General features: G+C 37.0%; 1 protein-coding gene across 1 annotated transcript in view; it reads right to left on the bottom strand.

Moving 5' to 3' along the window:
- TTN (titin) overlaps window positions 1-27,812 on the bottom strand; it is a 270,471-nt gene that overhangs the window by 137,430 nt on the left and 105,229 nt on the right. The window contains 25 exon segments of the mRNA XM_018561614.1: window positions 3,465-3,545; window positions 4,135-4,212; window positions 6,473-6,535; window positions 6,909-6,986; window positions 7,508-7,576; window positions 8,941-9,009; window positions 9,639-9,920; window positions 10,815-10,886; window positions 11,352-11,420; window positions 12,324-12,386; window positions 14,662-14,688; window positions 15,550-15,627; window positions 16,609-16,818; window positions 18,077-18,337; window positions 18,426-18,693; window positions 19,287-19,376; window positions 22,454-22,637; window positions 22,723-23,005; window positions 23,216-23,311; window positions 23,959-24,246; window positions 24,332-24,622; window positions 25,759-26,046; window positions 26,139-26,426; window positions 26,629-26,907; window positions 27,236-27,514. Of these exon segments, the coding sequence (XP_018417116.1) occupies window positions 3,465-3,545; window positions 4,135-4,212; window positions 6,473-6,535; window positions 6,909-6,986; window positions 7,508-7,576; window positions 8,941-9,009; window positions 9,639-9,920; window positions 10,815-10,886; window positions 11,352-11,420; window positions 12,324-12,386; window positions 14,662-14,688; window positions 15,550-15,627; window positions 16,609-16,818; window positions 18,077-18,337; window positions 18,426-18,693; window positions 19,287-19,376; window positions 22,454-22,637; window positions 22,723-23,005; window positions 23,216-23,311; window positions 23,959-24,246; window positions 24,332-24,622; window positions 25,759-26,046; window positions 26,139-26,426; window positions 26,629-26,907; window positions 27,236-27,514 (4,134 nt within the window).

Below are 27,812 nucleotides of genomic sequence, written 5' to 3'. Positions count from 1 at the left end.
TATACAATATAATAGATAATAATCTTTTTAAGGGGTCAGTCCAAGCAAAACTGTATCTCTGTCTTGTTAGATGCTGATAGGCTGAATCACACAGTGGCTTCTTTTGTCTTTAAGGGAGTCTAGTAAAAAGATCTGTGCACAACAGTCTTAAGACCCAATTACTTTCTCAGCTTGTTCTATGGTACAAAACTATGGGGTCTATTCACTAAGCTGCCATAGGTAGCCGAGTTAAAGACCGACCTAAAGCGAAGTGAGCCGAACACTGTTCGGCTATTCACTTCAGGCTGGTACGGCTGATTTCAGCCGTATATCAGCTGAAATCAGCCATACATCGGGTGGCTTCACGTGGCTTTGGGTCGGCCGAACATGCACAGAAGGAGTTCGACTCAGCCGATCCAACATCTGGATCGGCTAAGCCGAACCTCCGACAGGCTATTCGCTGCTGTTCGGTCTATTCTTATAGATGCCGAACAGCAGTGAGTGAATAGCCGAATGCGGCTGTCCTGCGCGGTACCTTTGTGGTAACGAGCAGAATAGAAAAACAGTTTAAAAAGTAGAAAAATAAAAATAGAAAACCATTGTGCGAAGCTAGCAATGACAGCTAGCTCCGCCCAACAGTTTTCTATTGCTGTCGTCAAAAAAAAGAAAAAAAGAAAAACATTTTGGCCATAGGAATGCATTGCTAGTTTCCTATTGGCCATTTCAATTTGCAATGCGGGTGCAATGCTAGTTTGCCGTTGGCTATTGCAAATTGAAATAGCCAATAGGAATCTAGCAATGCATTCCTATGGCCAAATTTTTTAAAAACATTTCTATTCTGACATGGCATCGTGTCAGAATAAAACAAAAAGAAAAAGCAGTATTTCTCTCCTTGGAGGCCGGGAGCGGGAGACTCCCGGAGCGCCCGGGATAGTTAGGCTGTCTGGAGATCAGTGTCCCTGGTTAGATGGTAACCAGGAATGCGGATCTCTCTGCAAGTGGCCGGAGCCGGCTGGCTCTGCCCAGCTGTCAGAAGCAGGCGGCCAGCTTCGGCTTTCAGTGAGGCATATGCCTTTGGCTCGACTGAGCCGCTCGGCCAAGTTCGGGAGCTGTAGGGCTATAGTGAATAGCCCGTACAGCAGCCCTTCGGTTCTACTGAACCAAAGGGGTCCTGGGGCCAGAGCTAGCCGAAGGATCTGCCGAAGCTACGGCTAGATCCTTCGGCTGCTTCGTGAATAGACCCCTATGTCTTGTAGTTTTTATGTATTTAAATAGTATCTAAAGCTAACTGTGTCCCCACTGGGTAAATTTACCCTCTCAATTTGCCCTGTAGAACCACTGAAAGTGGGAGACAATTCTGAGTTGTCACCAGAGTCGGAATACAGAGGAATAGAGAGGAAAACATCCAATAGGAATACTTGTTCTGCTGACAACTGTCTAAGAGAGGAGTTACTTCACTTTATACTGATTCCTTCACACTGCCTGTTGTACCTACAAATCAAGGGAATCTCTCAATTGGGACATAGATGGAAAAAAAAAACCTTTTCTACTTTGTCTAAAGTCTGTGCTTTAAATATACTTTAACATTACAGAGAAATTGAGAAAGCACCAGAAATATTTAAATCTCTAAGATATTTAAGAAACCAGGTAAGTAAACAATCATGATAGAAGTATCAGCCATTGGCCTAAAAGGTCTAATATAAAGGAAAGCTCTAATGTATAGGGTTGTAGGTTAAAATGTTTGTTTAAAAGTGTCATGATATACTACTTTCCCACAAACATAAAAGATGTGTCTATCCTAGAGCCTTAAAATTCGGAAATTAATGCTAAGAAAAACTACCTTTAGCAGGTGGAGCCTCTTCCTTTTTAGAAACAGGCATTATTCTTGGTGCTTCAGGCACTTCAAAAATATTCTTTGTGTCAGATATCATGTATCAAGAATCATCATTTTATAATAATGTTATATTTACATTAGCTACTAGAATTACATATTTGTTCAAAGGGATAAACAGCATATGCAAACCGCAGTAGTACTATGCAGTGGCATAAAGACTAATCAAAATTGTTCAGTTATGTGACTAGAAAGAAATACAATTGGTTGCAATGGATTATTGCATTTTGCACTTCAATCTGCAGTAGTAAATCTAAAAATCACCACACATGTTTTAATCTGATTGTAAAATCCCCTTTATTTATATTTACCAACAACTTTGCAGTACAAGGGCCTGACTGAATGGATATAAATTAATTGGATGAATTGGGTAGGTCCTTGTATATTACATAGTCTTAGTAAATCTAAAGTTGATTGTACAATCACATTGTAATAGGTACAATGGTTCTAAAAATCACAGAACAAGGATTTTAACAGTTGTTGACAAATATACAGGCGGTCCCCGGGTTACATACAAGTTAGGGACTTTAGGTTTGTACTTAAGTTGAATTTGTATGTAAGTCGGAACAGGTACATTTTTTAAGTGTAACTCCAGCCCAAAAAACATTATTTCATTTTGGATAGCATAGGGAAGGGTCACATTTGTTTTGCTGTCTGTGCCCCTTGTTCAGAAGATTATAATATAATAAAAAAAATATTTTATTTAAAATGACACCAAAAAAAGTTTTTTTCTATTTTTAATTTTATTTTATAAACTTTAATTTGTTTAATTTGTTTGCATTTTTAATTTTTATTTATTTAACTTTTTTTACATTTCTTTGTCTTTTTAATGTACATTTAGGAGAACTGTGGACCCTGTTGGTAAGTACGGATTGTCCGTAAGTCGGACGACCGTAACCCAGGGACTGCCTGTATTGCATATTTGGCTCACGTGCTACTTTTACATACCTAACATTTAGATGTTTGTCTTATTGCTATGTATTACCATAGTGCTTAAGCTGATTGTCTTAAGCAAAGGACAAATAAGAATGTAGATAGTATAAAGCAAGATATATACCTTCAGCTGGTAAAGCCTCTTCTTTCTTAGGCACAAATGTGGGCACTTTTTCTCCCGGAGCGGGTTTTACTGGCACTTAAAGAATATTTTTTAATTTTAGTGAATTGATTTAGATGGAAAAAGACAAACACTAATTAGCTTTAGAAGCAAAAGAGGTATAGCCAAAGACTTATTAAAGACACAATAAGAGTTGCTTATTTTCAGGAAGTTGTTAAAGATTTCTGATACGAAACCAAAATGTGGGCACTATACAAACATAAAAGAGCAAAGAATAACTACACTTACATACACAGAACTAAGAAACAACATATTAAGTAGAAAAGAAAAAACGTCTTCCAAAAATATCTAGTACCTCGAGCTGGTCGAACCTCTTCTACTTTAGGTTGAAAAACGGGAACTTCTTCTCCTGGAACAGCCCTCCTTGGCACACCAGGCACTTTAAAGATATTGCATAGCTCAGTTTTTTTTATTAAATAAAGTGTTGGTGAGATTTAATGCATCTGAAGCTAAGGAGAACACAAAACCCAAACTAATTACCTGCAGCAGGAGGTTCCTCCCATTTAGGCACAGTGATGGGTATTTTCTCCTCTGGAACAGGCCTCTTGGGGGCTTCAGGAACTTTAAATACATTTCAACAATAGTACATGAAGTTTCATTGCACTACACAAACACAGACTTAGAAGCTACACAACCACAGAATTAAGAGCCAGTGGCACAGTTAAACTCAGAAGACCAAGAGGAAATAGGGATACACACATGAAAAGATGACAATACAGCTCTGGCTCAAGACCACACAAGTGAGTCTCCCCAAACTGAACACTCATAGGATTAATCATCAGCCTTTTCCACCCACGCTTTATCGCAAAAGTCTACCTTACTTAGCATTCCATAGAATTAGAAATAGGTATTTAGTACTAAGTAAAGATAAAAAAATAAAGAAATCAAACTAAGTTTGATAAGGCCAGAATGTTTTACACTAAGCAAAACTGCATTCAATAATAGTAGCGCAAACATACAGTGTATATATACACACAATAACCAATACAAATAAGTTAAGTGAGAAGAAGACATATATTACAAAAAGAAGGACAGTAAGACATTTAGTAAGTGCTTAATTTTGCAGTTATACTTTGCAAGGCAGTAAGTGCAAAATAGATAGTTTAGGACCTCATTAATAAATAATTTCTATGTAAATATTCTAAAATACCTTTTGAAGGAATAACCTCTGGCTTTTTTGGAGCAGCAGCTGGAACTTTTTCCTCTGGGACTGGTTTCTTTCGTGCATCTGGCATTTTAAAAATGAACAATAGTATTGATGTATGTTAACTAGTATGCACATAGGAAACATACTGTAGTTGTAGCTACTATTTAGGGTTAAATTATTGGGAAAGTATTAATTAATTAGGGATGAGTGAAACTGTTTTTATTTCCCAAAATTCCAGCAAAATTGGGAAATTTTAGTGGCATTTTGATGCAATGCATTGGGAATGTGAAATTAACATGATATCTTGGGCCTGTTCTCGTGCCAAAAACGCTTATTAATAAAACTTAGTAGCTTTATTATTTTACTTTTTTCACAGAAAAAACAGACAGGAAAAAAGTAAAAAAATATATAAAAAGATAGTATATAAATACACAAATCACACACATTAAAAAAAAAGACAATTTTAATTAGAATTGAACTAAGCTGCCCAATTCGTGATTTTGGGGTTTTCAATTCAAAGTGAAATTAGTAAGTTTGACGAAAAATTAATTTTGCCAGAATTAATAATGTTTATTCCTAGACTGAATGTGTTTGAAATCAAATTAAATAAAATCAGGATAATGTAAAGATTTGCCCTAATATATCAATGCCCTCCCAAACAAAAAAGTATGGTCAGTTTAGGTAAGATTCAACCTTTTGTAGGTCACCAAAAATCTAAAAAACTGCAACAGATACAAATAAGTCTGTGCCAATATTGTAGCAATGCATAGAATGCATATATGACTATAAAACTCAAACTAAATAAATATGCATTATATATATATATATATATATATATTTTGGTGCATTATACCTGTGGGGATCTTGACTTCTGCAATTTTGGGTGCTGCTGGTGCGCCTGGTTTCTTGGGTGCTGCAGGCACTTTAAAAAATACATATTTATTGATTTATCTTTCTGTCTGATTAAACTATTGAATGTGTAAGAAGTCTGAAAGAACTATCTGCCAGCGGCAAATGCCGAATTAAAAGCCAGATGCATTAAGAAGTAAGAAACAATAAGCAATATTTAATCAATCAAAGAAAAACACTCAAAGAATTACTGTATTTGCAAGAATGGCAATTTCTTCATTATTCTGGAATGCATGGCAATAAGCTACATTCATGTTGCTTTTGAAATATAAAAGAAAATATTCTGTATTTTGTGTTTATGATCTTTTGTATGCCATTTCTTACAAAAATGTTTTTTATAAAACATATTTTCAAACACAAACATGATACTAAAGAGTACAGAAAACAAAGATGCACTGGACATAACTGAACACAAACAGATCACCGCACTTTCTACATAGCATAAGCACAGTTAAAAAAAATAGATCAGTCCTGCAGTTATGCTATACCTCTGCCTGGTGGTATCACCCTTTTAGGGACAGCCTCAGGTACCTTTTCTTGTACCCAAGGTCTCTTTGGAATTTCTGCCATGTTAAAGATATATTTTTTACAACACTAACCATATATATCACTAGGATTTCTACAAGTAGAGGCAGACAAAACACATATCGAACTATATGATTTTAAGATCTTTGCAGTTAAGAAAATACTGCCACTTACAAAGAAACACAAAGCTGACATTAAAAGTAAATATTAGTGACAACCTAACGCCACATGCTCAGAAGTGCAAAGGTACCTTCTGCTGGTGGTGCTTCCTTTTTAGGAGCAAATCGAATTTCCTCATCCGCAACCCTTTTTGGAGCCTCAGGCACTAAACACAATTATCTGAATTACACTGTGTTCTAGAATGTAAATCTAAACAAAAGCAAACTTTCACCATTTAGGCTAACTCATAAAGACATGACAATGTAACACTGTTATACCTTTGGCAGGTGGAACCGCTTCCTTTTTGGGAACATATTCAGGCACTCTTTCTGCTGGAGTCACTTTCTTGGGAGCTTCAGGAACTATAAATATATTATTCTATAAATACCACTTTCTAGATCCTTCATGCAAAGTCACTTAGCAGCAAGGTGTTGGTTAAAAGCAAGAAGTTCTCACAAAACATATATATTTATTATTTGAAAGCTATGAAAGCAACGTAAACACATAACAAACCAATACAGAGATTAGAGAGCCAACCCTTACACATGAAGTATAACAAAATATAGACTATTGACTTGTTGTTAAGGGGGTTGAAGGGCATTGAAGAGGATAAAAGACAAAGACTAGTTGTACGATTCATCAACAAGAGTTTTTAACAACATAAATACTTTGGGCAAATACAGGGAAGCATGATGGTGAATGTACAAGGTAGCTTAGGTGCTTTTAATCATAAAGAACATAGATATACCTCTAGCTGACGGAGCTTCTTCCTTTTTAGGAACAGGTGCCGGTACTTTTTCTACAGGAACAGCTTTGAAACAACAGTTTAAACATTTAGTAATATATTTTATAAAAGGTTTAAGACTAATAAGAAGACTTTTAACATGACTGCACAAACAAATAGGTAGAAGGACAGAAAAAGTATGAGGTAAAGTTATGGAAATGAAGCGATGATGTATATAGACTATAAGCACGTCTATATACCTTTTGGTGTTGCAACAGATTTAGGAACTGCTGATGGTACTTTCTGCTCAGGAAGGGCTCTCTTTAAAACCTTTGGAACTTTAAAGACATTGGTGCACTAAATATAGGTTCTTTGGAGTCTAAGTTATATTTTTAAGCTGCACACTTAGGTATATAAGCCATTATAGTCTAAAGTAATGCCAAAGCAAATTTCCCAATACCTTCAGAAATCTCTTCTGTGCGGGAGACAGACACCGCTCGTCTCTCCTCTACAACCATCTTCTCATGGACTGTAGGTGCTAAAGAATTTAGGAGAGGTTTTATTGAAAAAATATTCTTCATGTGAAAAAAAGCACACACATATGATAATTTAAATGATCAAGCTACAGTTAGGTTAAGAAAAAGGATAAGAAAAGTTATCTAAGATAAAATACTCCAGTACTATTAAAATAGGATAATGGTATCTGTACAGCATGTTAAGCATTCTCTGTACTTAAAAACTGATGACATTACAACATATAGACACTTAAATTATAGGTCTACAATCATAAAGCACAAACAATAAAAAACATAAATAGGTACTCATATTCATACAAAACAGTTCTTGCTCAAGCAGTTACTAAAATTGTAACACATGGTCCAAAGTCCATACACAAGATGACAAATTTAAAAACTCACATTTAAACTTCTGCTGATCCAATATTAGAACTTAAGCTTACAAAGAACTATTGCTATGTATACATGTAACAGACATACAGTATTTCAAGATACACAATGATAAGTACAGCTTTGCCTGTTGATGAAGCTGAAGAGGACATACCTGTGACTACTGCAGTCTCCTCTACTTGGTGTTCATAATAGAAGTCCCCAGTTGCCCTTTTTTCTGGCACTGAATAGGAAAATATGGAAAAGTATTAATTTGTGATTCAATTTGCCAATAAAGTACATATTATAAACAGTGTTAGCATACAAGAAGACACAAGACGGCACATTATTTTTGGTTATAAAATAATCAGCTCCGATCTGAAATGTTTGTCAAAAGTAAGGGTTTTAGGTAGAATTAAAACTCTTCTCCAAACTCAATTACAGATATAACTTTGTCTTTCTGGTGTTTAAAAATGTTAGATGGCAGGTTAATATCTGCAAAACCCCATAGCCAGTTAGAGCATGAGGTTTTTTGGGTATTGCCACATCAAAATTATTATGATAGTTATAATAATTATTTATTGCTGACGATTGCAATACCCAGAGCCACTTTCATACCTTTCATTGATATCTGCTGTTTTCTGTGAATGGAAAGGGAAACCTCTTCTTCTGCCTTTGCCCACTGCCGAGCTTGTACTTTAAAATATTTTAGCAATTATTTGTGCTGTTTTAGTTTTTTTAAAGTACAACACAGTAAATTAATTAAAAGCAGGTAGGGTCTGCTTAGTAGGGATTTGCTCTGTCCTATTAAAATATTAAAGTCCTTTAGGGACACATATAGATCATGTAATGTACTCACCCCTTCTTTCTTCAATTTCCTCATGCACTGGTACAGGCGCTTTAAGGAAAGATACAGTTACAGTAAGTAAGCGTGTGACAGTATAACCATACAGGTTATAACAGCAGAAATAATGTTTCAAGAATAATGCAAGCATATAAAAGCAGCTGTCACATTTGTTCGTAAAATTCTATTATGGGAACCCAGTTTCCATAACATACATTCCTACTTTAATGACATTAGAACATATAAATAAGTATTAGTCACTCTTTACTTGCTTACACTCATTTTTAGTGCGGTTGATAAATATCCTAGTTAAATAGAAACCTAGATGTTACAATATTAAAACGTGAACAAATAATATTAATCTCTTTTTTTCAGTTTTAATGCCTAGAGTTTAGTAGTATAATATGATTATTTTAACTACAAATAAGATAAGTTATTAAAATCCTATTTCGATTAGTGACAATAATTTTTTTAGTATTTAGGAGCAAAGAGGGAACCTTGTCTCCTTTTGCCTGCTTCCTCTTCTCTGGTGACAACCCGTCTTTCAAACTGCTCCTCAACAGGTTTCCTTGGTACTGTGAAACCATTAAAAGTCATTTTAATGTGTTTCTGTATCAGTAGTGCCTCTAATTCAGGTAAAGCCATTCCTTTTTTACTTGCAAGAATATATAGTTGAATTTTTTTCGTGTTCGTCTTGTAAAGCTTCTAAACATGATTAATTGTTACAAAAGTAACTATATATATATATATATATATATAAGTACCTGCAGTAACGCCGGGCTTCTTATATTCAGCTTCAGAAATCCTTATTTCTGGAATCTCTTCTTCAATTACTTAAGGGGAAAATAAAAGGTCAACCAGGTCCAAGTTTCAAAAAAGTAAAATAAAAAAATCAGCTCTTAAAACAACTTCCAAAATCGGTTAATCTTGTTTAGGGTGGATGGCAAGAAGCAAAATTATAATTTAGGAGCTTTGGGGTTGTGATCTTCTCCCCATATTGCTGCTCTACCCTCCTGAAAAAATTAAGTGTTGTCGCTGCTGACTTCAATGGTGAATCATCTGATACCCAGATAGGCGGGGAACAGATTGAGCAGCAAGGAAAGGAGAGGAGCTACTGGTTTTAAATAGCAGCGCTACCAAGGTAAATATAGTTTTACCCACAGCTGGTCCACAGATGTCACCTAATTTGGAAGCGTTTCATGACTGTATATGTAACAAGAAAAACAAGAATACAGCCTCACACAGGCTACATATTCACATTACACTGTTTCACATTACTGCTATAAGATAGTGTCACATTCTTTAAGTTGTCTTACAGGGCAAAAGTAAAATACATATGCAATAATTTTTATTTAAAATCTAAAAATGCAGACATTGTAACAGTACAACAGTGGTAAAAAAAGCAAAAAAACCCCCAAACATAAGCACAATACCAAACATATTCTAAAGAGCACAGATATACCTTCTGTATAGTACTGCTCTTTTCCACCATATACTTGTTCCTCATAATACTCTTTCTTTCTCTCATAGACTTGTTCTTCATAATATTCCTTTTCCTCTTCATAGACATGTCTCTCATAAACCTCTTCTTCCCTGCCATACTCCTCATATGCTTCCTCCTCCTCAGCATATTCTTCTACTTCATAAGACGGTTCTGGTTCATGAATCTTCTGGTATATTTCTTCTTTCTTTTTGGCTACGGTAATTATTTTAACCTCATCCTCTTTTCTTGGTTTTGCAGGAACTTTAAAAAACATTTATTTATGTTAAAATAAATTATTTTTTTAGGAATATATCTAATTCATGAGGCAAATCACAAGAGCTACGAATAAGATCCATGTGTGGTAAGGAATTATTCCATGTTTAAGAAGCCATTGTGTTTTAAGAAGTCACCCCAAAGTGGGATAACACAACAAAGAAAGAAATATTATTACAGAACTTAACAAAGGAATGAAGGAAAGCAGGGCGAAGGGGCAAGCAAATAGGAGGCGGGACAAAAGAAAGCAAAAGGAAGGAAGGAAAGGAAGGAAGGGAGGGAGGAAGGAAGGGAGGGAGGAAGGGAGGGAGGGAGGGAGGAAGGAAGTAAGGAAGGAAGGAAGGAGAAAAAGGGGAAGGGAGAGTGAAAACAATGGTTAAACGAAGGAAGAAAGGAAGGAAAGTAGAAGTGGATTTTAGTGACAAGATAAGTTAATAATATAAAGTCTGATACATAATATAGTTAGAAGAAAGACAGAACAATAACGTGACAGATTTTCAATTTTTTTATACAGTAATTATTATAGAACATGCATACAAATAACATATACAAGATTAATTGCTGCACACATTTAAGTACCATCAAATATGGTGATAATAGAAGGCAGATTAAGAACACAACTTGGACATAAATAAATACAAAACAGCAGCAATAAGAACAACAAAATGCTAACACAAAACAGTCTACAGACTACACATAAAACACAAGACAGGCTAGGTCAAAATTATTGTGCGGAGCATAATACTCTGCAAAGCAAAATGCATAGCATGCTCTGTGAGCACGCCGCCTTCTTCTTAGCATGAATCATAACTCAAGCAAAGCCTTGGATTGTGGGCAACAATGTTTCACGAAGTATTTGTAAGGAATTGTCTAAACATTTACCTTTAGCTGGAGGTGCAGGAAAAGGAGGAGCAGGTGGAGCTGGGACTTTTTGTTTCTTGCCCACTAGAGCAACTTTAAGAAGAGAAGTAAGCGATGTAGCACATATATAAAATAAAAGTCTGCCTTTTAATGTATGTTCATACTGGAGATGCTATGTGATCTCTGTAACAATGAACTTCAATGCACAGCGAACGTAAGGATATAGGACATATGACACAATGAAATTCATTTTATTACACAGGATTATGACACTAACATATAATAAAGAACACTAAACAAAAATGAATACATCTTTACAACACAGATTTGAAGAGTAATAGTAATACTAAACAGTATAACACAGTAAGATTGCCTGATGTGTCCTACACTAATTTGTTGTATAAAAGAACATACTGTAATATCAAGATTTACTAAATCATGAAACATTATCTGTTATGCAATTATCTAAACAATAATACTTAAGAGCTGTGTGTTAAACACACACATGAATATTTCAAAAAGTGTATTTATTATGCATTAGGATTAGAAATGACTTACTTTTAGTTGGTGGAACCGCCTCTCCATCATCTGTAACATCCCTGGGAACCTTAACACCAGCCTTGGGAGCTGCAGAAATTGTGAATAAAAATGGGTTGTAAAATATTATGTGACAAAGCACAATGAAAGAAAACAATGAAAGAGTTAGACATTCAGCATTATGTTGTCATGACTTTGATGAGATGGATACGTTGCTTGTGCCCCGCTGATGGAATAATACGCATGTTAAGAGGAGAAATATCTATAATGGTTAATAAGGTGTAAAAAACTATGATTAGTGAGAACTTGCAATGAGGCATGAAAGTTAAAGCAATGTAATCTATAAAAAAAAGACCTTTATCTAATTGCTTTGTTGCAACAGCAACAGTGTAGGATGCTCCATTTCCAGCATTTTTTGTCCAAAAATTCCTTGCAACAAGTATCTTGCGTTGCAGTTAATGCTGTAAAAATTCATATGATATCTCTTTCTTCTCTGAATACTTTTACTGTATTGTAATGTAAACAGCTTTTGATGTGACATTATGTTTGTTCAATTTTAAAAATATATATTTAGTATTATAGTCTTATGCTTGGTAGTAAAGCTTGAATGCCTTTGCATTTTAAATGACAACGTTAATAAAGTTGACTTTATTTTATTACAACTCCTTATTTTTAGTACCTCTCTTTTCTTTCTTCACTTCTGGTACACAAGGAGGAAGTATGAATTCTTAGAATAAACAAATAAACACCAATTTATTGCTTGGAATAATTCCATTTTTTTTTACATATCTTTGTAGAATTCGTGAAATAAAATTGGCGGTAACACATGTGGATGGCAAATTACTATTTACATTTTGTTTTACAAAGGACACAACTCTATATTTTAGTTACATATTGACTACACTCCTAAAAATGTGTAACTGCACAGACACATGCAGAAGCTGACTGAATCTTAGTACCAATGGTAAATAATGTTTAATAAATGTGGCTTACCTTCTGTTATGAACTCTTCTTCAACTGGAGCAGGTATATATGGTATTCTGGTATCTGGAACATCTGCAAACGAGTATAAAATAATGATTCAAAGCTTCATCTATCCACCATAATATGTGCTTAACTGATTTGCAACATTAATCTGTGAATATTGTTTCTCAGTGTGATTCCCACTCTTGAGAGAACATTAAAGTGGCAATAAAGTCTCACATCCCCCCAATGCTGCTATAAAGACTTACCCTAAGTGGTGCCTCTTGATATAATCATCTCCTTCGTTCCAGTAGTTTTCAGCAGTCCCACCAGCGCTGGTGCCGGTCTCTGATCCAGCGCAGACTGCTGTTTCTTCCTGTCCTATGGAGTCTGTCCGACGTGCACGCTCACGGCTGCGTGCATTGACTTGCAGTGTGTCTCTCCTCTTCTCCTCGCTGGTGATATCCACTCTGCATGCACCCTCACACATCCTCCTCCACAGCCATTCAAAAAGCTGATTTCTACAGCCGGGAGTGAGCGGCGCAGACCTAGGTAAGTGTTTACCTGTTTGGCAACTTTTTACATTTTTAAAATGTTTTTGCATCTATATACTGCTTGATAGCAATAGATATATGTAAAAAAGAGACTTTAATACGACTTTAAACAACTTTTCTTTTACAGCAAGAAGTGTGCACTCCTGCCCACAAGACCTCTCTGTCACTGACAGCATAAGGGCTGAAATAATGTTTGTGAACTAATCAGTGTGGTTCCTAATCATGTAATCACCATATCAGCTTTGACATTGTCAAAAAGGTTTATTAATAAACAAACCTTGCAGGCTGCAACTATCAGTGTATTGCCTTGCTTGTGCATAGAGAAAGAAACATTTTTTTTAAGAGGGAGATTACATTTTAAATAAACGTTTTGAAAAAAATGTCACATTTTTCTCCACTTGCCAACTTATAATAATAAATCTGAGCAAACAGTTAAATAAAATATTGTACTAAATAAAAGCTTTATATGTTCTTAAAGCTGAAATGTAATCTGCTTATATTTTGCCTTACCTTGTTCCTCCTTTAAGCCATCATGAACATGCTATAATTTTTTTTTTTTCAAAAAAACTTCCTTATTCATGACATACTTTTATATTTTAGACCCAGTTATTTCATCCCTGGTTCTCTGTACTTCTCTAGGCAATGCAGGCAGATAGCTGGTCAGAGGGGTGGAATACCTATCTTCCTGAAAACATCACAGCACCCTGCACCAGGACCTTTCTCAAGAACCCTCAGCCCTCTTGCGAGGAGTTATGCAAATATCAAAATGCCTTGACTGGTGGATGTCAATCTGAAGGAGAGAGTTTCTTGGCAGACTGCATTTTGCATGAAGGTAACACTGACATGTGATTGTGTGAGTCACTATGATTGAAAGAGCTGAAATCCAACTAATGAAAGGGGTGGGTCAGGAACAGCAAAGCTGGCTGGCTGGCTACATGATGCTGGATGTTCTTTACCCAGGAAATGAGGCGGGCTCAAGCTGATTTGCTGCAGCTTCTAATGCACACTGTGAGACACTCACAGTATGCATTGAAATCAAAGTGAAAACAAAGAATTACCAGTAAAGAAGAAGCAGGGCCGGCCTTAGGCCTTTAGGGGCCCTGTGCGAGAAAGCTGGACGAGGGAGCGCTGTCATATCGGATGGCCAGCGCCCAGCGGTGAGGGGGAGAGAAGCCGCCCCCAGGACGAGCTGTGTCGGCCGCATGGCGCCCTTGTTGCCATGGCGCCCTGTGCGGCCGCAGTGCTCGCACACCCCTAAGGCCGGCCCTGAGAAGAAGAGCCTGTACAACTGTAAAAAACTAATGGTAAGGCTGGAGTTTGGCTTAAAAATTTAAAAACATGTTTAGGTAGTCAAATTAGTCATAGATTGTCAGTTAATATATGCATACTGGCGCCGATAAATTTGTTCTGGGCATCCACACATCAATGACCTCTGGTCAGGAAAGGGTTCATTTAGTTATCAATTTAAGAAATAAAATCATTGAGGAAGCTGCAGGAATGCTGTGAACGTAGTTCCTTGCCTTGGAAACCTCTATGTAGGTGTAGTCCTTCCTAAACATTCTGGTCAATTGCTTATTTGAGCTGAAAAAGAATCTACCAGCCTAGAGCATTCCAATATACTCAAGGCTACCTTTTCAGGTACAAAAAAACAGCTAGTCAACGATATCCAATCAAGCTCTCTTTGACCTATGAGCCAAGTAATAATTGGCTTTAATAATAAGAGTGCAAAATTCTTTTCCAGCCATTTGGTTATGTTTTTAAGATAATTGATGGCCATTATTAAAGCATATTTAAAAAAAAAGCTTTTATCCTACCTGGTGGTCTGAGTTCCAACTTCATCTCTGAAAAAAAACACAGTATAAACAGGTTAAACACGTGTTCTCCTAAAGAATATATGATATAAATATAAATGTGTATATCATAGAATTTATATAAATAAAATAAAATTATCCCAAAGAACAGGAAATTAGTGTTTAGTGGTGTCTTTACTTTGCATAGATTAGGACAAAGAATATATTAATGTGGTATTCATTTGCTTTACTTTAGGTTGTTTTAGTTGCGCTCTAGATTTCCCATTTCAACCAAGGAGCAAATGATGGTACCTTTACAGTACTTTATATTTATACAGATATATTTATAACATTTCAGTTAACATCTTCTTGTGAAATATAAAAACTGACATGAAGAACTCCAGAAAATAAAAATAAAATACTTGTCACTGTGGGGTTGATTTACTAACCTTATAAACACACCACGAACATGTATACACCTCTGTAGTGTGTTCCCTCCCAGCATGATCTATGTGTGGAATCTAAACACCTTTGTAGTGTGTACACACCCAGCAGGTGTGTTGTGCAAAGCCAAGCATGAATTGCAAGGTGATGTTGTGTAAATTAGCTCTATGTTGTGTTGCTTGCGTTGATGAATGCAGGAATGTAAATGCATGAGCTAACCATTTTTGTCTAAACTGTGAAGCAGCATTATATATGCATCATGTGCATGATTTTTCCATATATGGCATTAGTGGAAATATGCTTTTAGAGACTTTTTGTTTGATAAATACGTTTTGCTGTGTGAAAATCACACGCACCTGGTGCGTGCGTGTGTTTAGGTTAGTAAATCACCCCCATAGTGTCACTGTCAATGTTTTATTTTTTTAATAATATTATGATTATTATTATTATTATTTAACAAGCACAAACCTTTAGTAGTCAGATACAGTTCAGCTGTGCTTGTTGCTTCACCTCTTGGTTCAAGGCTGGCAATTACTGAATAGACTCCTGAGGAATTGAAAATACATTTTATTATCTTTTTTGTAACAATTGGCAAGCATATTTAATGTAAATGTTGCTGCATGGAACAAAGAACAGCAACGCTTTGAACAGTTATTACACCTGGTGGTACAATTATAAACAATTTCACTATTGGTCATGCATATCTACAGTATGTTTGAGGCTAGGTTCAGATATCGGCGATCCCCTGATGCGCAGCCCAGGACAGCGCGATGGTACACGATTGCACACAGCGATTGCCGCATGGCCCCATTGATTTCAATGGTGGTATATATGCTTGCGGCAATTGCTGAAAAAAGTATCTCTTTTTGTGACACGCACCACATGGTTTTATGAACCGGCGATCATGTGCGATTGCACGGCGGTATTGCAGTGGGAAATCGCATGAACTGCCTGTCCATCCACGTGGTTGCGTGCACGATTGCCACGCGGTCACGGATCACCCTAGTGTGAACTTAGCCTGACTCAAGCATGTAATCATGTGCCTTTTTTTTTCTCTGTGTAGTACTGGGTGTCCGAAGGGAGTACATGTTCATTTAACCATAGAGGAAAAATTACTTTTTGTAATCATGACGGCCTGTCATGATTACATTCACAAGTTGTTGTAAGAAGGTGTTTGATAAATTTGAAATTAACTAAGGGACTGTAGAACTTACCAGGGTTCATTTTAGGAATAAGTAAAGAGCGCTTGCTTAGCTTAGGAAATAGGTTTCTTGGGGCAACATTATTTTCTATCTCACAAAATAATTTCCAAACAGATAAAATCGTGGCTAGCTCATACTTGGCTGTTGGTGCATGTATAAGCATCCTAATATAATGCCGAAAAGTACTATTGATAGCTATGTTGCATAAAGATAACTAAGTTTTAAGTCTTTAAACCGCTGTGCAATTTTAAAACTGCAGCATAAGTAAAACAACTTTTACAAAAGCATCCCTTCCATTTAGTTCTATAGTTAATGAATTGCCTACCTTCATCCTCTGCTGTTACATTATGGATGGTCATGTAATGCCAACGGCCCTCGCTTCTAAAACTGTACTTTGCACTCTCTTGTAACTCCATGGTTCCTTTGTACCACGTCACCACAGCATCATCGAACGATACTTCACACTCAAATGTGGCAGATTCGTGCTCACTAACAACAATGTTCTGAATCGTTTTTGTAAACTGAATAGCTTCAGCTGTATAGGTAAACAAAAAAAAGAAAAGAATACCCTAAATCAATATTTTTATCTTCCATTCCTGCGCCATATCATGTACTGAAACTGTTTACAGCACTCAATAATATAAAAGTAGATAGATTTAATTGTATCTATTAAACAAGAAGGTTATGATTTGAAGTGATTACAATTACGATACCAAAAGTGTTATTGAGCCCAAATAATTCTACAAAATCATAAACTTGTAGAAATTGCTAGTGGTCAGCAAGTGATATAACTGGATTCACTGCTGACTTTCACATCTGCATTTTGTCGATCTATATTACCCTTAGGGTGCATGATTTTGAAATGTGTCAGCAGGTGATGCTTAAAGTTGACCTATCATCAAATATTTTCCATGTGAAAGGCAAATAAAGTGCCAGTATAACACTTACAGGTATTTATTACCTTATCTAAAGATCACAGTAACCCTGACAATGCCTTCATTGGCTTTTCTCTTCAGAAGGCTGTCACCATTTTTGTTCAGGGTCAGCATCTACTTCCTAGACTGAAATGCTGGCCCAGAGTTGTAATGGTTCTGCATATTCCAATGCCTGTGCAGTTCTTTACTGATGGAAAGGGGACTTCCATCACAGCAGACAAAATATGTAATCTCCCTGTAGGCAAAGTCACATGCCTGGAGCTCAAAGACTGCTTTTTAATTATAAAAGTTAAAGCTTTTTTGAAAAATAAACTGCTGCTGTATTTTTTGGCATGCCAGAAATGTAATTATGCAGACTTGTAAGGTTACTGAAAGGTCCACTTTAAGATTGGAGAGGAGCGGATCCTGGGAGCTTAGCTGAGCACCACATAGTAACAATACTACTGCCATGCGACAGAGCAAGGAATTTAGTTACTAGACTCCTATGAATAGTTTCATGAATAGCCTGCTGTGGGCTTGCACATTTTCAATAATGTAATTTATATGGTGGTATACCAGTGCATTTCTTTTAACTTTTGTTTTTTTATTTAAATTTTTTACCACTGGAGAGTCACAGTGTGTACTGAGCATGGGCTATAGCTATCATTGCTGATATAGTTTATGTTGACATGATTGTGTATCCTGGTTCAGAGTCCCATATGAAGTATTCACTAAAAACCTTACTACAATACAGGTATAGGAAGTGTTATGTGGAATAATTAGGAGTGTCATAATATCTTCAAAATGTAACGCCATACCTACAATACCTTTCATTGCATGACAATGTCTTTCTCCAAACGTATAACTGTAGATACGAACCTTCAATAAAAAGATCTGCAGTAGTTTCCAATTTTTCAAATCTACAGGTATACTGTCCCTGGTCCTCTGTTCTTACATCTTGGATAGTGAGTTTGTGAATCTTCTCATCAACCTCTGTTTGATATCTTCCCCGAGGGTCAATTACTTTTCCATTTCTGTACCACTGAGAATTCACATTTGGAATTGAGAACTCACAAATCAGAGTGCTACTGTGTCCCTCCTTGATGGAATGAGCCTGGAGAGGCTTTATAACAATAGGTTCTGCAAAGAAATACAAATCTCTTTTTCAGCACAAGTCTAGGGAATGTAACAAGGGTAAATTACCAATGTATACAGATAAAGTAATTACCAATCACAGTTAACTTGGCGCTAGCAATGTGTGGTCCACATACTACACGGTAATTTCCTTGATCCTCCAACTGACAGTTCTTGATTCTGAGATGATGACGATCTCCTTGGATACCAATTTCATATTTGTCATTTGTATCCAATTTTACTGTTCCTTTGTACCAGGAAAGTTTGATTTCAGGGTAATTGATCTTGATTTCACACTCAAACAATGCTTCTTTCTTTGTCTGCACAGTTTGATCTTCTATGTCTTTGACTAAATTAATAGGCTACAAAATAATAATAACAACATAAGTATGCCCATTTAATTATAGATTGTAATAAAGGTTAATTAAAGCTGAACTCCATGCAGATATAAAAGGCCCGCTTAATGCAACTCGGTAATAATGAATGCATCATAAAATGTATTTTTAAATGCAAGCAGTGTAAGTACCTGAATGTGACTTGACATCAGCCTCTTGTAGTCTAATGCACAACCTGTACAGCAGGGCTCAGAGAGGCAAAGGGAGGGAGAAGCAGCACGAGGAGCTAATCAGATGTGCTGCAGCACAATAAACTGTTCTGATAGGAGGCGAGAGCAGAGTGAGAAAGAGATGAGCTTATCAGTGTACTGCTTCTCCTTTCACTGTCCAGTCACAAGGAGAGAACCTGTAATTGAAAGTGAAACCTCTGCAGCAATAGATTAAGTCCCCTCCCTTGCTATACAGGATTGTGCTGTGTGCAGAGTTGCATAGAACTGAGGAGTTTATGGACAGGAATATAAATCAGATGGCAGGTACAACAGTTATGATATATGTATTTAAATTGTGTATTTGGCATTTTCCTGCAGTTCAGCTTTGAGAATGAATAGATCAGCTCTTACCTCAGCTTGGCTCATTCTTTGTTGAATGAATGAAACAAGCTCATCAAATTCCTGCTCTTCTGTATGAGAACGTTCCTCCATTCCAAGCTCCTGGAAGAAGAAATAAAAACACATTTCCTTTTATCTGCAAACATGACAGCATAATGGAAACAGTAAGCTATATTTCCCATAATCAGGAACTAAATGTTTGTTCTTGGTGATAAAACATTTAAACCATGTTGCAAAATGCATATGTCAACAAGAGGTCAGTTTAACCCCTTAAGGACAAAGCCTTTTCTCCATTTTTTGCACCCATGTTATAATCCACATTTTAGGCCTGAAAATGACATAAAACCCCTAAACATTTTATATTTTCTGAAAGCCAAGAATAAAATGCAGGCAATTGCAATTTTTTATGTTGCACGACATTAGTGCAACTTATTATCAAACCCAAACATTTAGTGAAAAATGCACTTAAGTTAAATTTAGTACTCCAAAACACTATATAAAGGTTTTTTTTATAAAATATAAAAGATTAGGTTACAACAAGTAAATAGATACCCAACATGCCCAGGTTAAGAATTGTGTGCATCTGTGAAACTGCAACAGAACTCAGTACCCCAAAAAGTCCATAGACAACGTTTTAAAAGCCCCTACAGGTCATCAGTTTAGAGATACGTGTAAATATTGGCCCTAGAATTATTGCTCTCACTCTGGTGTGTGTTGCAATACCCAACATGTGTAGCGCAATCGTTGTTTTCGTACGTAGGTGCACCCGACGCGTGTTTACAGGGGACTTTAAAAACGTTTCAATTATTTTTACAGTTATTTATTCAATATTATTTTTAAAACTGTTTTTTTTAAAACTTTACTTTAATTGCTATCACATATTATTATGTGATGATAGCAATTCTATCTATCTATCTATCTATCTATCTATCTATCTATCTATCTATCTATCTATCTATCTATCTATCTATCTATTATATTATAAGCCCCCATGTGATATTGGCAGTGACAGGTACTCTTTAAGGTGATGCTGGGGGTCCAAAGGACCCCTAGTATCACCTTTACACTCTAAATAAGCTATTGAAGTGCAGAGGTGCACCCGACACGTATTTACATAATGATGCACGTGTTTGCAGGGGACTTTAAAAAATGTTTAAAATTATTTTTACAGTTACTTTATTCAATATTATTTTTAAAACTGTTTTTTTTAACTTTACTTTAATTGCTGTCACATATTATTATGTGATGATAGCAATTCTATCTATCTATCTATCTATCTATCTATCTATCTATCTATCTATCTATCTATCTATCTATCTATCTATCTATTATATTATAAGCCCCCATGTGATATTGGCAGTGACAGGTACTCTTTAAGGTGATGCTGGGGGTCCAAAAGACCTCTAGTATCACCTTTACACTCTAAATAAGCTTTTGAAGTGCAGATTGCACTTCAATAGCTTATTGCTGGGCTTCAGGAGCCCAGCAAGGACAGCTATGAGACCGGAAGTGATGCAATATGCGTCGCTCCTCATCCCATAGAATGGGGGGGAAATTGGTGAATGGCCGTTCATTAATGTCCACCCCAGCTTCCTGCCGACACCCGGCAAGCCGGTCCTGGGCCCGTGGGAGAAGCAGCGGAGCACAGGAAACAAGGCGGAGGTGCGGCCCGATTACCGGATCGTAGAAGCGATCTGGCGGCAGCTGAGCCACCAGAATCACTTCTATTGTAAAGCCGGCCGATGGCTCTACAAAACTGGACAGACTAGTCGTCGGGAGTCTGTTAACCCTTCAGACTTCACGATGGTAGTATCCCGTCATGGGTAGTGAAGGGGTTAATACTATTACAACCAACCTGTGCTGTGGGAAGTGTGTAGAATGCTATTGCTGATTTCTCCTAAAATAGCATTTTTAATGGGTGGTCACTCAGTAATGTCAGCTTCTATTATCCTCTCACTAAAAGTATTTTTTAAAGCCTAAAGTCAAACTTTTTTTAGTTTTGTTTAGCGTTTGAGTGGTTAGAACCTCTGCCAGGTTTATACTGCTGCTGGATTCATGCTGGGGAGATTCACCCTCTCTATTAACCTGGTGACCTCCGGCACTGAAAGTGAAAAAATGCTAAATTTTGAGCTGTCATCAGAACAGGAATATGTATTCCAATTAGGACCCTTGTTCTGGTGAAAGCAGAAAGAAGGATTTACCTCAGTTTGGAAAAAAATGATCTTACTTCATATTGTGTCCACAACACAGAAAGTAAAAGCAAATTGCTCAAGAAGGTTACAGATGGCAAAAAAGTGACAGTAAATTTAACCCTTCCCCTCTCTATCCAAAATAAAAAAAAAAATTGGTTTTAGGTATATTTTAGGTGAAATCTCATATGTTTTTGCAAAGGTTGCAATTTCAAATGTGCAGATGAAATATCACTATGTTACATGTCACCAACCGGTCATACACCCAAATTAACTATTTTTGGAATTCTTCACAGAGCAGCACAGATATATACATCTGACTTAACCATAGATTAACCAACCATATTGTCAGGAGCCAGCGCAGCTCTGGGTGGCACTGCAGTACCAGTGCTCGCCTGTAGGTGTCTGCCAGCAATTAGTCGTCACCTGGTGTTGCTCTGGAAGGGTATTTAACCTCTCCCTGCTGTGAGGCCTATGCCACAGTATTGTTGCCATATCCTGTTTCCTGTAAACCAGTTTCCTGTATCCTGTCTCCTGTTACTAGTATCATGTTGCTGCCTTGTACCCTGACTCCTGACCTTTACCCCTGAGGTTTACCGATCAGTGGCTCCCGGCCCTCCTCTTGTTGCCCTGCTCTCCAGTATATGACCAGCTCTGTTATTTTCTGTGGGGGATTTGCGGTTTGTATATAGTGTGGCTCTTGTTTGTTTCTTGCAGGTGGTGGTGGGATTGCATGTGTTTATGTGGTTTGACATACCTATTAAACTATCATTCACAAAGATTGTTGTGGTATCTGCAGTGTGGTCACATTCGGTTCACCTGTATAGGTACCTGCACGTGGTGTTGGGACACCCGTGCTCGGTAGCGTGACACATATGCATATTAGGCACAGCTTAGGAAGCCTGAGGAACGGTTTGGGACAATAATGAAACCTGGCTTGTATTACAATAGTCTTACATTTTCAAAAATATCATTATAGCTCAGACTTACCATTCTGCGGCTTTCTTCTTCTCTGCTGGCTTTGAGAAGTTCAAAAGCTTGAAGAAGACCACGAAAATCTGTGATGCCATACATCCGGGCATATTTTTCATACTCCTTAGGATCAACGTTTTTCAAGAGTTCCATTATATCAATGGCTTTCTCTTCTTCCTCCTCCTTCTTTTTTGTTGGAGTCCTAAAATGACATTTAGAAAATAAGTATTACTCTGTATGTACAGTATAATCTTATTTATGCAACATATTATTGTTCGTTCATTTACTTTTTAAGTTTGGCCCTGAGGTCACCGTCAAAGCTCTCTTGCTTCCTTTCCTCCACTGAGAGGTTAGTACTGCACTCAATTTCACCATGTTTGTTGAAGGCCACACATCTGTACTGTCCGGAATCAGTCTTGGTGACATCTTTGATTTCCAGTTTAGCCTCATCTCCTTTCTGCTGAACCACAATGCGTCCACCGTGATTGATCTGCCGCCATTTGCCCTTCATCCATTTGACGTTAGGAATTGGATCGCCTCCAACTTTAGCAATGAATGTTGCAGTGCCCTCTGCAAAATGTTATAACATTATAGTGAGCAGTGGAATGGTGGTTGGGGAGGTTACGTTCATAATTATATACATAGATTGCATGTTTTAACAAACAGGGTCCACCTAACCCTCTTGTTTTAATTTGTATTGTAACTGTAGTGTTTCTCTTTATGTTTGAAAGCACTGCATAAAATAAATGTAAATCCTGTATAATAACAATAAACACTTACTCTCTGGAGCCTTTAAATTGCCTGGTTCAGAAACAAAGAATAGCTTTCCTTCGATTGCTGCTTTCTTCACAGGTGCTGCTGCTGCAGATGCTTTTTCTGATATAAAAAAAGGAAAAAATAGGGGTAAGAAGCCAATCTGCATGTAATAGAATGAGGAAGGATTAGACTTTCTGCCAAATTTTTGTGTGATCTGTATACCTGCTGGGGAGATTTACTCTTCTATTGGTCCTGGTGACCATTATGATCAAAGCAGAAAGCAAGGGTAAATCCTACATTTTTGCATTATAATGAGAGCAGGAGGTAAGGGGAAATCTTCCAATAAGGAGAAATGTTCTGATGAGCACTGTCTAAGATGGAAATATCCCTCAATTTTCTCATTTTCTGTTGCATCTCCAAAACAGGAAAATAAGGGAAATCTCCTCAGCAGGACATAGACAGCAAGAAATAACTCCTCAGGGGATTCAACTCTTTCTTACTCTAGCCAAATTTTTATACGTACACTTTAAGAGACATTGTTATCATTTAATTTGATTGTCAAAAGCAATAGAAATTTCATAACAGTTTTACGATATATTCAGTGTAATTGTAATATGAATTATGTTTTCATATTGTTAAATAAATATCTATGAAAGTGAAACTCTATTTTTTTTATAAATGTTAACTGTGCCTCTAGTAATACATTGTTTACATGATACAGGTAAAATGAAAAGTATTATGTAGTATTTATATTATTTTATTTGTACCTTTAATTGTGACTTTAGATGTTGTGGATTCACTTCCTGCAGAGTTGGTGGCTTTGCACACATAATCTCCGGCATCTCCCTTAGCAGCAGCTTTCAGTTCTAATGTGGCAGTTCCTCTAACAAAGGTGACACTGCAAGTATTAGAAGACTTGATTTCACGGCCATTCTTGAGCCACTGACTCCTGATTGGTTGAGATCCGTCAACATGGCAGCTAAGCTGCAAGCCCTCTCCCTCTGCGACAGTTACAGGTGATAGAGGGATGTCAAAGACTGGAGGTTTCTTAGGTTCTGTAAAGAAGGCAATGGCTTTTGTTTAGTTAAAGTTAAAGTTTGTGATTTAGGAAAATTATTTGACAAAATCTGAAAAACCAACCTTTGATAAGTACTGCAGAAGTGCACAGGGCACTTCCAGCATCATTTGACACCTTGCAAGTATATAGACCAGCATTTGCCTGACTGGACTTTTTAACCTGAAGGAGCACTACGTTGTTCTTGAAAGAGATTTCACTGTTAACTGATTGCTGGACTTCCTGGTTATTTTGGAGCCAAGAAACAATGAATGGAGGTGAGCCTGCAACACGACCTTCCAGTTTAAATGAGTTGCCCTCTGTCTCCTCGACAGTTTCAGAAAGCTTCTTTGTGAAACTTGGAACCACTTTCCGTTCTGTATAGAAAAATATGAATAATATAAATGCACAAAATAAAAATAAATCTTCTTTAAGAGACCAATGAAACTATAGGTAGGATAAGCACCAATCTCCAAATTAAGGTGTTGGTGTTAAAAATGACCCTAACAAATAAAGATATTATGACCATCTAAGTGCAAGTAACAATCCTTTATTAACACTCTCAGACAAAGCTCCATTGCACATCCCCTTCTGATGCTCACTCAAGCCTTTTATACCCTATCCCATAGGCAGCATTAACACTAATTTCTCCCTTTCCTACTGAGCTGCAGAAATCAAAAATAATCTTGTGGCCTGCAAAACTATAGGTTACCTCAGTAAAATACTTACTATAATAGATACAGTCAAATTAATTGACTCATTTTACTATCTAACTGTTGTTTAAGATTTTTGTCAAACTACAGAAATCTTTAATATTATAAAGCTAAATTAGAGTTTAATTTTCTCAGCACAGTTTCTTTCCCCATTGAGGATAATGCCTAAGAGTCATGTTTTGGCACTGGGGATACTGTCTGCCTGACCCCGTGTGGCCTCACGCTCCCCTCTTCCCTCCACTACCCAAATCCTATTCCAACACTGTGCCTGGATTTCTATTCAATTTGCAATTCCCCCACTCACTCCCCCTGTATGTAAAAGACCAATTGGCACTTCTCACTGGGCACTGGGGGATCCATGTATAGCCTGTGGCTCTCGGGTCTCTAGAAAACCTTTACAAACAGCCAGCCACAACCTTCCTAATAGTGCTCCAAGACTTCCAGGAAATCGAATCACACATATCCTATCTTTACTGTCAGCTATTAATTGGAATACATAGTTACCAGAACCCCTCCTGGTCATAGTACTGCCAGCCCTTTACCTGCCCTTTTTGACCCTCTGTTGGCTACAGAGTGTTATGCGAACAATAGAGGGCTAATGAGAGAAGGGAGTGGTGGACAGCACAGTGACTAGAAAAAACACTGGTCATTTTTTACTTAGTTGCATTGCCTAATTTGTAACTTAACAAGTGAAGCAATACTTTATGAAGAACATACAAACTATCACTTATACGTACCACATCACACATTTAATTTCACTCTAAGTTAAATACAAAAACACGCTGATAAAAAAATAATACCTTGAACATTAAGCTTGACACTGCAAGAATCTTTTCCAACATCATTGGTGGCAGAACATGTGTACTGCCCTGAATCAGCCTTGTCTGTCTTCAGAATTGTAAGTTTTGCTGTGTTCTCCAGTTGGGTGACCTTGTAATTTCCTCCAGTTTTGATTTCTTTGTTGTCTTTGGTCCAAGTCAGTTTTATAGGCTGTGTCCCTGTCACATGACACCCAAACTCTGCAGGATCTCCTACAGGAACATCAACTGGTGATGGTTTCACATCAAAGAATGGTGGGTTTCTACCCTCTAAAATGGGTCAAATTAAAAAATATGGTGTTAGCAATATTGCAGAAAAACTGATACACGTGATAAAATAAAGAAATAGACAACCCACAAACCTGTCAGAATGAGTTTGGCATTAGAGGTGGCAGTTCCAACAAAATTGGAAGCTTTACAAGTATACTGCCCAGCATGGTGTCTGTCAGTTTGAAAGATTTGAAGGGTAGCAGTTTTATCTATATATGATGTTTGAATATTATAGTCATCTCTTAAAAGTACACCATCTTTATACCAAGAAACCTCAATAGGTTCTGACCCAACTATTTGACATTCAAATGAGACTTGTAAGCCAACAGTTTCCTGTATGTCCTTCACTTTTCTTGCAAAGGAAGGTGGAACGATACGTTCTGCAGAAAGATGCAGTAAAAGTTGTTGAATGCTTTCTGTACATAGAATTATGCCAGTATATCAGCAGGAAGCTTTAAGGGTTAGGCGGGACAATGCAAATGCATTTTATGTTTTTCCATGTACCAACTAAGTAGCCTCTGGAAAAAGCAAAATTAAAAATCTATTATCAAGCACATTCATTCAAATTTAAAATAGAATTACCTGTTACTGTCAAAAGAGCAGCAGAGGAGGCAGTACCAATTGGATTTTCTGCTTTGCATACGTATTCACCAGAATCCTGCACATCCGTTTGAGAGAAAACAAGCGTAGCCACATTGTTTTTAAAGTGTATTTTGCAAGTATTTGTTGGTCTCAGTTTAGTATCGCCTTTGTACCATGCTACTTTAATTTCTGGTGTTCCTTGAATTTGGCATTGCAATGAAGCAGCATCACCTGCGGTGACCTCTACTGGTTCCAGTGGTGTAATGAAATATGGTGGTTCTGAGGGATAAGATATCACAGTTGGTATAGATACTTTAGATTAAAATACTATGCTATACTATAACAATACTAATTATAGGGTATAGGCTGACCCCAGTATGCAGTGATGCCACCGGTATTCACTGGCATATGTTCTAACCCTTATCCACCCTACTATTTTATTGCTGCTACTGGAGAGATTCTACTCACTTCCTGTGCTGATGAACATATAAAAAGTGAGGGCAAAGCTCAGTGAAAACCTTCAACAAAAGTTTAAACATGAGAGAATTTTAAAACCAGCCATTCCCATTCATTTAAAAGTGAAAACTACATACACACTACTACATACCTAAAACTTTTACTGTTGCTTGACAAGTATCATGTCCAACTTCATTTTCTACATGGCAAGTATATGTGCCATCATCATCATTTGTGCTGCTTGAATATTCCAGGATACAAGACTTCTCTGTGGTAGTTATGCTGCACCGCTCAGACTGAGAAACCTCAAGGCCATTCTTCTTCCATGTCACATATATTGGAGGAGTTCCAGTATAAGAACACTCAAGAATAATCGGTTTGCCAGTATCTGTCTGATAGTTGGTGAGTTTATTCACAAATGCAGCAGGTTCTATTTGAAATTAAAACAAAATGTATAGAGAGATCGTAAGAACGTTTATGAAGTACTACTTCATATTTATGCATGTTTTGAAAGGATATAACCAGAATTAAACTGAAATAATTTAATGGCTCACCCAAAGCTGAACTCCGAGCACCATCATTTGATCGTTTGAATACCTTTAGTGGGGTTAGTAGTTGGCTATCTCTGTCGTGTGTCTATTCAGTATTTCTTTTATGTAGATAGCTTAAAAATGGGTTTTTAGTTGTGCTGTACTTTTGCCCCCCCCTCTCCCTACCCGTAACCCTCC

This window comes from Nanorana parkeri, unplaced genomic scaffold (genome assembly GCF_000935625.1).
Source record: "Nanorana parkeri isolate BGI_ZX_2015 unplaced genomic scaffold, ASM93562v1 scaffold534, whole genome shotgun sequence".
NCBI classification, from domain to species: domain Eukaryota; kingdom Metazoa; phylum Chordata; class Amphibia; order Anura; family Dicroglossidae; genus Nanorana; species Nanorana parkeri.
The sequence above is the reverse complement of the archived record's forward strand: the minus strand, read 5'-3'. Positions and strand labels throughout refer to the sequence as shown.